At 35.4% G+C, this 17,322-nt stretch overlaps 1 protein-coding gene across 6 annotated transcripts in view; it reads left to right on the forward strand.

Annotated features, from left to right (window-relative positions):
- Positions 1 to 17,322, forward strand: part of MBD5 (methyl-CpG binding domain protein 5) — a 477,719-nt gene that overhangs the window by 405,998 nt on the left and 54,399 nt on the right. For all 6 annotated transcript variants that reach the window (XM_032286238.1, XM_032286241.1, XM_032286237.1 and 3 more), the window contains 2 exons: positions 12,734 to 13,402; positions 17,087 to 17,189. In XM_032286238.1, the coding sequence (XP_032142129.1) occupies positions 13,290 to 13,402; positions 17,087 to 17,189 (216 nt within the window). In that variant the 5' untranslated portion in view covers positions 12,734 to 13,289. The remainder of the gene's footprint in view (positions 1 to 12,733; positions 13,403 to 17,086; positions 17,190 to 17,322) is intronic.

Here is a 17,322-nt window from a genome sequence, read left to right on the forward strand (position 1 = left end):
TCTCACCCCAGTTAGAGTGGCTTTTATCCAAAAGTCAGGCAATAAATGCTGGCGAAGATGTGAAGAAAAGGGAACCTTTGTACACTGTTGGTGGAAATGTAAATTGGAAATGTAAATGGAGAACAGTTTGGAGGTTCCTCAAAAACCTAAAAATGGAGCTACTATATGATCCAGCAATCCCACTCCTAGGTAAACACCCAGAAGAATGGAAATCTGTATCAGCTATCTGCACTCTCATGTTTATTGCAGCATCATTCACAATAGCCAAGATTTGGAAGCAACCTAAGTGTCTATCAACAGATGAATGGATAAAGAAAATGTGGTACATATACACAGTGGAGTACCATTCAGCCAAAAGAAGAATGAGACCCTATCGCTTGCAACAACATGGATGGAATTGGAGATCATTACTTGAAATGAAATAAGCCAGATGCAGAAAGACAAACTTCACGTTTCTCACTTACTTGTGGGAGCTAAAAACTAAAATAATTGAACTCAGAGAAATAGAAAATAGAAGGATGGTTATCAGAGGCTGGAAAGGGTAGTGGGAGTCTGGGGTAAGAGGTGGAGATGGCTAATAAATACAAAAAATAGAAAGAATGAATAAGCCCGAGTATTTGCTAGCACAACAGGGTGACTATTGTCAAAAATAAGTTAATAGTACATTTTTAAGTAATTGAAAGAGTATAATTGGATTGTTCATAACACAAAGGATAAATGCCTGACATGATGGATACCCCATTTATCCTAATGTGATTATTATGCATTGCATGCCTATACCAATATATCTCCTGTAAAATATATATATATATACTGTGTACTCACAAAACTTAAAATTTTTTAAAAAATTAAAGGATAAATTAGCTAATATATGTATATATAAAGTGTTCAGTGCAGTTCCTGGAAGTTGGTAAGAGAAATAGAAATGTTATTTATTTGTTTGGCTAAAATAACTTTAGCACCATAACCATCTTTTTCTCGTAATTTATGGACTCCTTTTATTAAAGGATGTACTTTTCTGTGGTTTTAAACTATTTTATCTAAGACTAATACTTTCTCGTGTGTTGCTCTTTTTGACTTCTGCTTCCAGAGCACTCACATCTGTTATTCCTTTCTTATTGAAGCAAATCACCATTCTTTGATAATACTTTGTCTAGAAAACAGCATTTGCTTATCTAGATGTCGGGTCATCATTTTCTGTTTCAGGCATCAGACAGGTATCCATATCTTCCTTTGGAAAATATTTATTAAAACTTTATCACTTATTACATCTCAAGGTTAAAAAGTCTGACAAAACGAGACTTCTATGTTTGTTTACCAGCTAAAAATGAGTACAATATTAGAAATGTTATTAATGGACAGAAATGTAAAATCTTCAATATTAATCTTTCAGAAATGAGATCATTTGCAAGGATTAGGTGAAGTTTCAGGTTTCCTACTAACCTTTTCTTTGCCCATCTAAGCTCCATGCAGTCCTAGATGTCTCCTGCCCATCATACCTACCAATTCTTGAAAACTAGATTAACTCTCTCTTGAAGCTTAATTTGCACACCATATTTAGCCCTATCATAATAAGCATCATTTAATGTTATGCCCAACTCCCCACTCCTCTGCTCCCCAGACAGTAAGCTCCTTAAGGTGAGGACTACATTATCTTCATTTTTGGATCCCCAGTATCCATCACAGTACCTCACAAAAAATCGATGTCCAAAACTTGTAACATTAATTATAATGCCTGGAGCACCTTTATTATATCAGGATTAAATAATAGAAATGCCATTTGACCTTGTTCCACATCCCTTGGTTGCTCCTCTGTCTCTCTTGGCTGCTTTCTGAGAAACAGTACCACTCAAGCATGCTGGCCCACCCTGTCCTACACATTCCCCTGTCCTGCACTGGTTCAAAACCATTCTCTAGTTTTTCTAGTAATGATGTAGTTAAAGGAAGGTGATATCCAAAAACAAACAAACAAATAAAACACAACAATAGGCTGGATATTAAGGGAAGACCTCGAAGGTGGGAGAGTACCCTGTGGAGTAACTGTCCGGGATAGCTCTTCCAGGTTAAAAACTTGCTTTTGTTCTTGCTTTCAAGAGTGATGAGCCTCTGGGATCTAATATAGATCATCTATATTTAGAAGAAATTAATTTGTATACCAGATTACCTATGTATTTATTTGTGTGTGTGTGTGTGTGTGTGTGTGTGTGTGTGTTCAGTGACTGAAATACCTGAGCTTGCTACCTGGGTTAGTAACTTAATTATATCAGAGCACCAATGAAATCCATCAGATAATCAGAAGGTTAGCCAGTGGTGGCCATGGAAATAGAAGAAAATAAGTTAGACTGTCCCAAGGATTATTTTACCCAGGCTGAGGAAGAGCCTTGTCTTGTAGCAGAATATGTAATATCTCTCTGATGACTAAGAGAAAGTAGAGTAAATGGGTTATAAGGTTTCAAGTATACCTTTGAAAAACTTGATGAATTTTTTTTTATTTGGTAAAAGAAAACAATTTTTTTAACCTAGAAAATAATTCAGTGGCATTTTATATATCTTAAAATGAGTAATTTTACAATTTGATTTCATAATTATTTGATTCCCAAGATGAGTTCCTGAGATAATGATAATGTGATATTGCCCATGATGGTGGAAAGAAGGAAGGGAAGAAGGGAGGGAGAAAGGGAGGGAGGGAGGGAGGGGAGGGGAGGGGAGGATTGAAATTGGTTGGTTCTCTGTACCCTTTAACTCCTCTAAGTCAAGAATCACCACAGTCTCAGGGTGGAGAGTTGGGGAGAGAGAGCATGGGGAGAAATGCCAGATATAGGTGAAGGGGAGAAAGGCAGCAAATCACACTGCCACGTGTGTACCTATGCAACAATTTTACATGTTCTTCACATGTACCCAAAAGCTAAAATGCAATAAAAAAAATTAAAAATTAAGAATAAAAAAAATAAAAATACAAAAAAAAAAAAAAAAAGAATCACCACAGTCTCAATTTCCTTAGGAAAGTTACCTCTGTGCTTCTGGTTTTAGCTGGCTTACAGGCCCTCCTACACACACTGGTAATGTATAATGATCTACTAAGAATCATCCTTTACCCTTTTGAAGAAACCATGAAATGTAAGATAAATGGTTATTTAGCAAAATAAGCTGTACCTTTTGTCAAGGACTACACTGAATGCTTCAACCTTATCTCGAGGTACTTTCTATTCCAGAAGTTGGAAACCCAAATGTGTATAGAGGCCAGGTTGATGGGAGTGAAGCAGGAAGCTACTGCAGTGAACTGGAGAGCCAAGCCCTTTCTAGAGGAGCAGCTACTGCTCTATTCCAGATAATTGTTGCAAGGCAGGAATGTTGGCCTAGTGTTACCACATTGTCCAGTTTCTCAGGTAAAGCAGGAAATACAACTGTTATTCTTAAACCATGTGCAAGCCAAACACTTCTGTAAGGTTGGAGTAGGCCCAAAATCCACACAGAAATAATCTTCCTCCTGTTTCTTGAAAGACCTTATCAGATACTTTATTAGACTATAGTTATCTTTTACATTTAATTATATTTGCTGGAGAGATTGATTGGACTTGAGTGTTCCTAGATTCATATTCAGACACAGTGTCTTTGGGTGGGTTTCTTCAGTGGCCGAGGAGTTGTCTTATTTTTCCTTTGAGCAACCTGGTTTTCAAGGTTACTAGGTGACTAGTAGGGATTAAAGTAATTACAAAGGTAATTACTTTACCTCTGTTTGGTATTGATTAATCCAAGTAGGAACTTGGCAGCCACTGCTAAATGAAGAGTGCTAAATATTTTTATAGTAAAAGAGTATATAAATATCAATAGTTTGGGTGTATTGCAAACCCCAGAAGGGGCATAATTTACATTATTTTATTCTCATAATACAGGTTTGGTAAAAAACAAAATTGATGTACATCATTTTTCAACAAAGATTTGACATATATATATTAAGCTTCATCCTGAGTAGACAAAATACTAGTAATGCACAGATAAGATGTGAAAATTACCCCCTCAAACCTGGTTGGTGTACTCTTAAATAGGTTGTGTAAATGCAGACAAGTTTTTTCAGCAGTATTCCTTATGAGAAATCCCCATTATTACAGAAAAGCAAAAAATAACAGCTGTGCTGACAGCTAACATACAGGGATAAATCATATAATTTTTCCTTCAGAATTATAGTGAGTTTATCACTTAGTTCATAGATGTTCTGGTATAACTTGTTTATTCTTTAAAACAATTCCCTAAATTTCTTACGTAAATTTTTGGGTGGGTTTGCAGAACATATAAAAAATAAAACTTTTTTTAAAGATATGGATTTGAGAGCTGGTGATTGTTCACTTTCTGGCTTTAAAGAAAGGAAGTGTTTCATAGTGAGTATTTTCCACATATGCATACAGACCTTCACTTCCATCTTCTGATATATATAAGGCACAAAGTGAAGCTTTAACTTGAACTTCTCTGTCTCAACTACTTTTTCTTTCATAATCCTGTAGGATGTTAAGGGCAAAGAGAAAGCTCAGTTGTTTGTAGTGACTTATGTGAAGCAAAATAACTGGATATTATAAAGGAGAATTACAAGAGGAATCTAATTCAAAGACTTGGAAAGCTAAGTAAAGATTAGGGAGATGAGGGAAGACTTCTCTGAGAAAGTGACATTTAAGCCGAGATAAATGGGAGCTATGGAGTGAAGAACAAGAGGGTGAGATGGGAGACAATATTCCAAGTAGAAAAGTGAGCATGACACCCGGAGGCATTTTAGAACCAATCTAAAGAATAGCCCTAATTTTTATTTGCAGTATGTAGATCATAACAGGTTAATGCAGTATTCTTTCCGACTCTCCATATCTTTTTCTCCAGTTGACTAAAACAGAAAGAGAAATAATAGCATATTACTGGGCGTGAAGCTTCCGAACAAAAAGCCTCTCTAATGCTTCTAATGATTAGGGAAACGTTGATGAGCTCTTCTACAGATATAACACTTTTTTGGAAACAATATTTTCTCCGATTACAGAGCTAATATGTGTTTATTATAGAAAACTTTGAAAATTCAGAAAGGCAAGGAGAAAGTATGTTTTGCTACTACCAGAGAACATATAGAGTATAGTGGTGTTCTATTCATTTGTCTATATAAATAGTAGCATTTTTGTAAATTAAGATTATAATTATATGTGTAATTTTATAGTTTGTTTTTCCACCTAACAAAATCATGGTCCTTTCCCAGTGCTATTAAAATTTCTGTAATATGACTTGAATAGCTTTATATGACTAATAACAATTTGGATACTTAGTATGTGCTAGGTACATCTACATTAACTTATTTTTTCCCAGAACAATCCTTTAAGGTTATAATCTCCATTTTATAAGAAATTTTAAAACTTGCACAAGGTCACAAGCTAAAAAAGGGTACAGCCAAGGTTCAAACCCAGTCAGCTTCTAGCTTCTGCTGTTAACCAGTAATACTATGTAACTTCTCAATACTATGATTAATTAAAGTTAAACCGTATTTTAGGCTATTTAATTTTCTTTAGTATAGTTTTTGGCTATTTGAAATTATACTGTCTAGGGCCTCAGCTGGACTGGCTCGACAGCTAGACTTCTCTCTTCACAGGGTCTCTCATCCTCGAAGGGACTAGCTCAGATTGTTCACACAATGATAGCATTCTAAAAAACAAGAGCAAAAGACATAAGCCCTTTTGAGGTTGAGGTGCAAAACTTGAACAGTATCATATGCATCAAATTCCACCAGTCAAAGCAAATCACAAGGCCTGCCAAGATTCAAGGTATGGAGTAATAAGTTCACCTCCTGATGGAAGGAACTGCAATTTTGTGGCAGTCTACCACACTTAGCATTTAGTTCAGTGAAGACTTCTATGTGAGTAGAATGTATAAGTTGCTGAATTTTTGTAGCAAAATATAGTCTGGTATAAATAATCTTATTGACCAAAGGTGGGCACAGATGAGCATGCTTGCTACCTTGACTCTGAGGACTGGTCTCACTCTCAGGAGCCTGTCTCTATACCTTGAGAGCTGCTGAAAAATACAACTTTCCTACATGATTATGATCCCTCATTCTCAGGTTATGAACTTTTACACTTTTCTGCACTGAGCAGTCAAGGACATCTGAAGCTAGAGAACCTCTCTCTAGTGAGTGTCAGGGGCAGGAGAGATGTCTCTTTTTAGGGTATCCTTATACAACTATATGAAACAAATGTAAATGTGTTAGGGGTAGTTTGAGTGAATAAGTGGAGCCTGGCAGAGGTATTGGGTCTCTTACAAAGGATGTATCTGAGAGGTGTATTTTGGAAGAAGTGATTGCACAGTGAAGATAAGCAATGGAAATAATAACTAGAGCAAAAATGGGGCTAATCTATTGCACAGTTTAAAAGTATGAAAAAAGTTGTAACTTCAAGATAAGTGTGCTCAGAAATAAAAATGCGTGGCTTGAATAAATAGGTGAAAGGTGAAACAGATAAGGGAAGGTTGAATGCGGGATTGCTAGGTGCTATGAAGGAGCTGTTTGAATAATTGATATGTGGGTGAAAGATAATTAAAAAGGGGAAATGTCATTTGGGGTTACTCTAACAAGCATAATTTAGCCAATGATGATGGAAAGATTATATGTTCATTTATTATCCAATAAAATGATAATTATGTTGTAGCCACTCAGACTTCACTCTCCAAAATGGTAATGTTATTATTTTTAATCCAATCATAGCTGTTGTTACATGTATATTTTGTTTTGGAATATAAATATAAAGGCAGGTTTTATGTAGGACTTGTTTTTAGTTGGAGAATATGAGGTGTTCACTTTTGCAAATATAGGAATAGAGTGGACTTCTTATTTATCTGTAAATATTTCATGAGCTAAGTTTATAATCGTAGTATTAAAAATGTAAGCCATGATTCAGATATATCAAATATCTATGTGTTACCTAATTTACATAGTCTTATCTTGATAAATCAATAATTAATTGGGTATAAATTCTGTCCCGGTATTGCCACCCATTGAGCACAAGATCAATGTGTGATGTCAATATAAACATTTTAATAAAATTTACTCATTTCACATGACTCAAAAACCAATTCATTATTTTTATCATTAATCATTTAATTGTTCAGAAGAATTTGACATTTGATGTTTCTCAGAAAGGTTTATGAAGAATAGCTATTTATTTACTTTCATGATGTCACTTCATGTTGTTTTGAGTATAACTTTAAAAACACACATTTAAGCCAGGCACAGTGGCTCACACCTGTAATCCTAGCACTTTGGAAGGCCAAGGCTGGAGGATCATTTGAGCTCAGGAGTTCAAGACCAGCCTGGGCAACAAAAGGAGACTCCCATCTCCACAAAAAAAATAAAAAATAAAAAATAAAAATAAAAAAATTAGCCAGGCCTGTTGTGGGCACCTGTGATCCCAGGTATATAGGAGCCTGAGGCAGGAGGATAGCTTGAGCCCTGGAAGTTGAAGCTGCAGTGAGCCATGATTGTACCACTGCCCTACAGCCTAGGCAACAGGGCAAGACCTTGTCTCCCAAAAATTAAAGTAAAATAAAATATCCATTTAACACTTAATAAAGTCGTGAGTTTATTCTTAGGTTGACAATAATGTCAGTAAAGCAAATTGAGAAAAAAAGATCTATTCCATTAATTAGCATGCTGTTGAAACATAAGTTTAATTTTTATATTGCTACATTTCTTTATTTTAGGGGTTCCTTTATTAATCCAATTAAAATATGTTTATAAACCACTTAATAAATAAAATTGTGATTAGCTTTACAAATTAAATGTAAAGTTAGCATAGTAATTTTCTTAGAAGCCCTATCACACTTTTTCTGTGCAGAAATCATCACTCAGAGATTGTGAGATCATTAGGGAAAAATCTAGAGCAAAAGGTTCTTTTTCTATCAACATGCATAGTCATTGGCTTCTTTTGAAAACCTCTTTCATTTTAGACACGTGTTGCTAAAATTTTATAAGCCTCCATGGTAAAAATCAGAATGTAAAATTATATTGACTAATTAGAATATGCACCATCTTTTGGAAGTATTAAGCACCTACTGTATACCAGGGACTACACCAGGAACTGGGAATATGACAAGGTCCTGCTCTGAGAGTGTTTACTTTCCAATAGGGAGAGCTAATCAATAAACACACAAATAAATGATAAGCAATAATATTAATCAGATAATGAAAGGATCAGTAAATTAACAAAGTGTGAGAGAGTACCCCTAGAGTTTACATTAGGGTCTCTTTGAGGAGATGATGTCGAATTTGAATTCTGAATGGTCAGAAGAAGCCAATGCAGAGAATAAAATCAAGTTGCTAAAATTCAATCCACCAGAAGCCATTTTCAGAGACTAATTTGCATATTGAAAGGAATCAGGAAACTGAAAACATTGGTGGGATTGTGGCAGATATCTCCCTCAGAACTTATACACATGCGCGCACACACACACACACACAATTTTGCATTTCATTATTATTGCTACAGAACTTTTGCGAAATAAATATAAATTAAGTCCTAAGTGTAAGATCTATCATAGATCCTATCTTAGTGAGATGGAATTACCTTCATATCACAAAATATTTTATGTTTTAACTTACATTTATTGGGCTTAAATGAAGCCATATAAATAAGGTGGGCCTTTGGGGAGGTGAGGCAAGATGCTGTGAAATAGGTACTTCTAAAAGCAAGTAATATTAAAGTGTTAAATTTGGAAAACAGCAGAAACTTTAGTTTTCATAATATTATAATTATAAAATTATAAAAGTAAAGCCTGACTACATCTTGGATGAGCCTATTTAGAAGGTGAAATTATCAGAATCATAGAGGCAAGTAGAACTGATTTTAATATTTAGCAAAAGAAGGCATGCATCAGTTTCAAAAGTTTGAGAAGCATGGCCTGAAATGCTTTCCCAGTTTCTACCTTCCTGGCACTTTAAGAAATATATCAAGGACCCGAGAATTATGGAATTCTATGTTAGCAAATAATTCTGCATGAGTTATCAAGATGGGCATAGATTTAGGTACAGGAATATTTTTATCAGATTTATTTATCATTGTGAAATTTGGGAGAAAAATCTGTGTCCACCAAAGGAAAATAAAGAAATTATACATACATGTATCAAAAAATTATATCCAACAATCAAAGATCATGTTTTGGAAAAGAGTTTAATGTCATAGTAAAATGATCAGGAAGAAAAAAAAAGTGGTAATGATTCAATATTTAAAAGACACACATTTACACATAGAAAATATTTGGAATCCGTACAACTGCTTCAGAGAGCAATTTGGCAGTATCTGTAAAGTGGAAAATGTGCAGATCTATTAACATGATTGATATACCAATAGATGAATAGTTATATAATCATATGATAGAATACAATTTCAAAGTTAGAAATTCATAAGTTGGACTCCTCTATCTGCAACCGAGATAGATCTGTGTACCTCAACAGAGATGGCTCTCAAAATAAGTTGAATTTTAGAAAAGCAAGTTGCAGAATTATATGTACTATATACCAGTACTTATATAAAATTTCAAAATACATATGACACTAAATATTGTTTATATATAAATATGTAGAAAATAAAAATATTAAAACATGGCCTGAAAGGATACGGACAAGAATCATAATACTGGTTGCCTCTGGGGTGGAAGGGAAGGGATTGGGGCTGAAAAGGAAAATGGGAGGGGAGTGGAGGATAGTATTTAACTTCGTCTGTAATGTTTTCATCTTATTTTTTAAAATAAGCAAAAATGGCAAAATGTTTACATTGTAAATTTAGAGTATTGGTATGTTGTTGTTTATTAAACTCTTTTTTTATATAAGCTTTTAAAACTTTCTAAAAACAAATGATCGACAAAACCATATCATTGGTTCCGTATACATTTTAGGATTTTTTTGTTTCTGTGAAGAATGTCATTGGTATTTGATTCAGATTGCATTGAATCTGTAGATCGCTTAGGGTAGTATTGTCATTTTAACAATATTAATTCTTCTAATCTATGAGCATGGAATATCTTTCCATTTATTTGTATCCTCTTCTATTTCTTTAATCAGAGTTTTATAGGGGTTTTTTTTGTATTTTTCAATGGTTATTATTCAGCAGTTATACCACAGTTCAGTTATTATTTTCATCTTCAAACTTCTCTGTATATTCCAAATTCACAAGATGAATATTGAGGGAAAAAATGCCACTTAGCAGATAAATGATAACTATATTGGATTTTTGCCATGAGGTATTCCTAAGACCCTTACAATTGTGCTGCCTCTGGAAGGCTGAAGTAGCAGCAAAAAAGAGATGATTATCCCATACCCCATCCCCAAACCCTGGACCAAAGAAATGAGAGGGCTGGCTTCCTGCAAGATGTAAAACAGCAAAACCAGCCTTTTTTTGGGAAGAGAGGCAGACAGATTAGGGTGTCAGTCTTGATCAGGCATCAAACTTTGAACAGGCACCAGAACAAGCACCTAGAGAATTTACAAAAAAATAATTGTCAAAGAGTTTCTGATTCATAAAGTCTGAGGTTGGGCATCTAAATTTGTGTTATTGACAAGTTCCCAGGTGTTACTGGCAATAATGATGTTTGTCCCAAAACCATATTAGAGAGCTGCTGGTTTAAGCAAAACCCAGCCATCAGATATTGGTATTTTTGATTACTGAAACGTGAGGGAGCATTTGGATTCCTGTCAAATGTTATTATCTGGCAGATCCGCAAATTACTTAATGGAGTGAGCCAGCCAGTCTCAGAGAATTTGGAGCCACATGCAAGAGCAGACAAAAAAAAAAAAAAAAAGGTATCAAAAGGTCAGAAAGCTCAAAAGTAGGGAAGATGGGAATGGGCCCAGTCTAACGATCTGAGACCACTGAAGAGATTTCTTTGGAAAAGCAAGGTAATAAAACAGGCATGAAAAGGGACTGCAAAAAACAAGTTTGGTCATCAGGGTCTGCTGCTATTTGACAAAACTGGGAGTCCAGGATGGCACAAAGTCCATACCACTTTGACAAGCACTAGAAATTCCACAAGGCCACAAATTCCTTGTGAACAAGGATTAACCCCATCCTAGCTTCCTCATCCCTCCCATTCTCTTTCCTTTCTGTTTTTCCACATTGAGCAGCGCATTAGTGCCACATATTACACGGGGCTTTCGAGAAATAGTACTTTACTGTCTTAGTTTAGGTTGCCATAAACTGGATGGCTTATAAACAACAGAAACATTTGGGTTTTTTTTTGAGACAAAGTTTTGCTCTGTCACCCAGGCTGGAGTGCAGTGGTGGAATCTCAGCTCACTGCAACCTCCACCTTCCTGGTCCAAGCAATTCCCCTGCCTCAGCCTCCCAAGCAGCTGGGGTTATAGGTGCATGCCACCATGCTTGGCTAATTGTTTTGTATTTTTGGTAGAGGCAGGCTTTTACCATGTTGGCCAGACTGGTCTTGAACTCCTAACCCCAGGCAATCTGCCCTTCTTGGCCTCCCAAAGTGCTAGGATTACAGGCATGAGCCACCTTGCCCAGCCAACAGAAACTTTTATTCATAATTCTGGAGGCTGGGAGATCCAAGATTAAGGCACTGGCAGATGCAGTGTCTGATAAGGGACTACTTTCTGGCGCATATGGTCTTTTCACTGTAAACTCATAGGTTGGCAGAGATCTCTTTATGGCCTAATGCCATTCATGACGGCTCTGCCCCCGTGACCTAATCACCTCCCAAAGGCTCTATCTCCTAATACCATCACCTTGAGGGTTAGGATTTCAACCTACAGATTTTGGGGGTTACACAGACATTCAGACCACAGGACTTACCATCTTTGCACTCCCAGCACCTGGCATAGTACCTAGCACGTATAGTAGCTACTCACTAACTGTCGAATGAAATGTCAATAAACACGGACATGAGCAGCAGGAGTCATGGTCAAAGGTATAGTGAATGGAAGATGTTATGCCTGCAGATGGGCCATTTCTGTGAGAAGCATAGCACAGCGGAGGGGGCCAGTCATGGAAATTACCAGCTTGAGACCTCATTGGAAATGCTACTACTTAGTACTTTTCTTTATACTCCCAAATTTTTCCCAGTAAATTTTTGCCGCTTTCCCCATTGCCTGCGAGTATTTGACACACGTCCATACCCACAGTTCCTTGTTTTCAGTTAAGTGAGTAAATGCCTCATTGCAACACTCTTAACCTGTCTCAGATCCAAGGCTGCAAATAAGGCATACACCTAAATTTATGATGGCCTTTGCTACAAGACACTCTCCTGCTTTCCTAATGAGAGATCCAAAAAAGGGGTATGGGCCAACTTAAACACACAGACTTTTAGTAATGTAGTTCAGTAGTTATGTGTCTAGTTACACTGTTTGATTTGTTACTTAATTGTTACACATGCATATTTGAAATGCATGTTGTCTAAAACAATACATTAGCTTTTTCATTTATGTGTTTTAAATTAATTTTAGTTCTTTCATATTAAATTTTCATATTAAATTTAGTTCTTTCTTTAGTAATTAGAAAGTTGGATATGCTGAAGAGCAAGTAAATTGGTTTAACTGAAGTAAGTAGACTAAGTTGGAAGAAGGAAACAACTTGAATTTGACATACGATTTTGATAGCAAAGGACATCAAAGTGATTGGGTACACTTAGTAGTTCATTCTATTTTAAAATTGCACAGCTTTTCAGTTTTCAACATTAAATATACAAGTTTACATATTTACATATGTTTCAGGCTACATTATTGGAATTTTGAAGTCATGAAAACCTCAGATGAACCAACCTGCAACACCTTGGATTCAGATTGGAAGATAAAGAGAAAGTTTAAAGAATGTGGCCTATAAAGGCGGGTACCTGGAAGTATTAACTGACTCACACTGTAAAAATGAGACCAGTTTCTAAACAATAGAGATTGTTTTAGTACAACATCAAGGTTCAAGACAAATGTTGAACTAAAAACTTTACACTCCCCACCCCCACTTCAGACAGGTACCAGCACTGGTGAATTATGATTTTCCTTAGTCGGAAACACTTATTTTTACCCATGTAGACCATCCTTAGGAATTAAATATTGGTTATTTAATGTAGATTATAATGGGAAGCTGATTTTTTTCACAATGGCAGATTTCAAGGACTTGGTTCCAAACTGAGCTGAAGCTTCCCAATGAGTTTTGTACAGTCTGGGAAAAACTGTGCTGCACTGGCCCACTTTTGAAGGCCATCATGCTCTGTAATATAAGGATATCATCTTATTGCTGATATCTTTGGAGAGTCCCTAGCAGACACAGAAAATGAATGGAGGCAAAGAGTGTGACGGAGGGGACAAGGAAGGAGGTCTTCCAGCTATACAAGTTCCTGTGGGTTGGCAGCGTCGTGTGGATCAAAATGGAGTGCTTTATGTCAGGTAAGTTCTTATTATTACCTGTGGTATCTGCAGAGTTGCACTCCTAAGATTAAGGAGAGAACAAAACATGGTGACTGATAGCACATCATATAAATGTGAATAAGTGACCTTTGTGCTAGAAATATACGAGAATTTTTATTGCCTTAGACTTCCAGAGATAGTTTTTGTGCATTACTTCTTTATGTAAGGTGCCATTCTGCTTATCTCTGTAACAAGGACAAAGAAAAATGTGAAGATTTCTCAAAGAAACATGCAACCATCATTACAACATTCACAGGAGAACGTAAAATCCTGGAAATTGACCTGATATCACTTAATAGAATTACTCTGTCCTTCAGAGTGCTAATAGAAAGTTTCAATTATTAGACTTTTTAATGCCTCATAGTAACTAAAAATACATTTCTTTTTTCTGCATAGTCTTTAATCTATTTCCTTGTATAGAAAGTGAAAGTGAAAAAGTCATGGAGAAAGCTCTGCATCTTACAAGTAAATATCATACAAATAAAATGCCTACTCTTTTCAATTTCAATGCTGTATATCTCTTATAGAACGAGTTGAATGGAATGACTGAACTGTTAAAAAGAAGTTTTGGACTTATTTATTAAATAGTAGACACCTAAGTTCCTTACTTCATAGTTTTTCTGTAAATGTATGAAAGGTTAAGACACCATAAATCTTTCTTTGTGATGTAATGACAAACTATTAGAAACAGATTTAAAACTTTTAAAAAGGTATCACATTGCATTATTAAATTGATGCTATTACTTTCAGTGTGGCTATTTATATCCCATCTTCAACAGAACTTGCCAGTCCAGCAAGAATGTATTTATAGAAATGAGATATTTTCAGTTATGTAAACACAGACTATTTTATGTCATAATAACTCAGAAAGTCAGTTCAGATTCTGTCCTGAGTTTGCTTGCTTGTTTTGTGTAAGGCGTTTCTTGAGGCAAATCTAATTACCAATTAAAAGTATTTTGTCACATAAATTTTACTTCTATAATATTAAAGATATGACCCATATTAATTGAGGTTAAGGGATAAGAAAGCAGAACATATGAAGCTCATCCCACGGTGGATAAGATGAACACGCACACATGAGATAACTTTCAGAGTTTCTATTGCCAGTGCTGTTAACAAACCACCAGAAATACTTTGTTATAAATAGAATATAGCAAGTTATCTGTATATGTTTATATTTATGGTTGTTCTAGTTTGTCAAGAGCAAATGTATATTCAGCTTAGAACAAAAGACACTAAAATCTGGATAATTTTTTTTCACTTCCTTTTTATTCCTGTGAAAGATAAATGAGCTTTTTGATTTCTGTGAGCAAAATCCAAATTAAATCTGGGAGTCAAAAACCAAGTTGAAGTCTAAAAGACTGTCAGTTATCTTGTTCATGATTTTCCAAGTCTGACTAGACTTTACCGTCTGACATCCTTGTTAGTATGGGTTCTCAACTTCAAATCTGTATACTGATAATTATTTTGGAAAGAAGCTTTCCTAGATTAGGTAAAACACTCTCAAATTAAATTACCCAGCATAGATTTAATTTGCTTGTATATAACTGAATTACTACTTGAACATGTATAGCTCTTTCTATAGCTCCCTTCTCAATACGCAGTTTGCTTTTAATGTTTAGGTTAGTCTCCAGCTGCTCCTGCCTCAGGGTGGCATTGAGGCTACACATTACATTTTCCACCTACTTCCAATCTTCTAAGCTTTATCTATGATACAAGTTTTGTAACTACTTTTTTACATTAATTATTACTCTGAGAAATTAATTAAAGAGATAGAACTGAAGGAAAGAACCCAGCTGACTTACTGAGAGGAAATGTTTTTAAAGCATCTGGAGTACTTTAATAGAATTAAGGAAGTCTTGTCTTCAGGTTTTAAAATTAAATTCCTCTAGGATTCAGTCCATATACTTTCTTTAAAGTTAAAATGTCAGGCAGTTCCTTTTCACCAAAGTCATGAATGCTTCACGTGAAAAATCAACAAGATATTATGCCTTTTTTCTTGCTGCTTTTGAGATAGTCTCACACTGCTGCCCAGGCTGGAATGTAGTGGCACATCTTGGCTCACTGCAACTTCTGCCTCCTGAGTTCAAGCAATTCTCATGCCTCAGCCTCCGTAATAAATGGAATTACAAGCACGCTACTATGCCCAGCTAATGTTTGTATTTTTCGAAGAGACAGGGTTTCACCATGTTGGCCAGGCTGGTCTCGGATTCCTGACCTCAAGTGATCCGCCTGCCTTGGCCTCCCAAAGTGCTGGGGTTACAGGTGTGAGCCACTGCACTCAGCCTGGCTTCGTTTTATTGAAATCACCAGACCTCCAAAAACATCTAGTTGCCTTTCCCTGCTGTGGCTGAACTCGTCACTAAAATGAGAATTACTCTTCTCTGCATAGCACCTGAAAAAAATGGCCTAAGTAAATGAGTACTTTGACAAAGTTGAGGATTTTCGTTTAGATTTTCTACATGCTGAAATTACTTGTATAATTGTCCATAAACAAAATATGAATTGCATTTTAAAAATGGTTCACTTATGGATTTTTTTTAAACTACTACTTGTGTTTTTGTAGAGATAGAACAAGCACAAGCTGTGTCCAGTATTATAATGTTTTGTATATGAAATGGAGATTATTGTTTCTGGATGAACTTGATCAGAGGGCTTAAGTGAAGGTTTTGTTAAATAGTCGTAAATAAAGTACCTTCTCGAATGAAAAGTATATCATTTCAAAGCATAATATGTATTTCAATTAAAACATAGACATGTTAATATAAAGTCCTAAAATGAAGATTGTCCATCTCAGATAAAATATAATAGCTCCCATGGTAAATAAAAATCAGAAACATGTCTTGCCATCTGAATTAGTACCTAATCTGTATTCACGTATCTTACTATGTTCACATATCTTGCTGACTTCTGTGGTCTGAAAAGTAGTAACGTTGAAGCACCTACACAATTACTAGCCCAAAGACCTGCAAGGCACCTTTCTGCTGCCAAAAACCCTATTTCCTCAAAAGTTTCCTATCTTTTGTCAGCTCTGCTTAATTCCTCTCTCTCCGTCTCTGTACAATTTGACTGTTCAGTGTATCTTCAGATATAACTAATCTGTTATATCTTTAAAGAAACACACTGGTGAGGGGGAGAAAAAAGAAACCTGTTTTTACGTAGGGACAACTTGGTTCTAGATTCCAAGATAAACAGGGAACATGTTCACTCCCACTTTTGTAGACTTGCCAACTTTCTGGTTCAAACCTCAATATGTTTCTAAATGTCAGTTTTTCCTCAAAGAGCTTTAAAAGCAGATATTCTAGTTTAAAATGAGAGTCATTACTTTTATGTAGTTTTCTTGTTCTTTTTTCCTTCTTGCCTGCTTCTGTCCTTTCTTAAGAATAGCGTTTTTACCATCTTTAGTCTATTCTTGGCTTTCAAATACTTTTATTTAATTTTCTATGACGATCTGTATTTTTCTGAAAAATATTTTGGTTCAAAAGAAAAAGCAATAGTATTAAAGGCTATAATTTAGTAGCTAACATAATATTGACAAAGAAAATGCTTTTCCCTAGTAGGAAAATATCCCATAAAGGACAGTAAGACTATAAATTATGCCTTTTTTCATATAATATGTGTAGTCAATATATTTCCTGATGTTTTTTTAAACTATTTTTGCAGTCCCAGTGGGTCTTTGTTATCTTGCTTGGAGCAGGTTAAAACATACCTGCTTACTGATGGAACATGCAAGTGTGGCTTGGAATGTCCTCTTATTCTTCCCAAGGTAACCATTTCACAATAGCTCTACAGCAGTGTTTTCTTTTTTAGGTATTTGATATATTTGTTTTTCCCATTTGGCATTTGATTTTTTATTACTTCTACAATCATACATCTTAATTCTTTATCTAATTAGACAT

This window comes from Sapajus apella, unplaced genomic scaffold (assembly GCF_009761245.1).
Source record: "Sapajus apella isolate SASKATOON/1434 unplaced genomic scaffold, GSC_monkey_1.0 scaffold18, whole genome shotgun sequence".
NCBI classification, from domain to species: domain Eukaryota; kingdom Metazoa; phylum Chordata; class Mammalia; order Primates; family Cebidae; genus Sapajus; species Sapajus apella.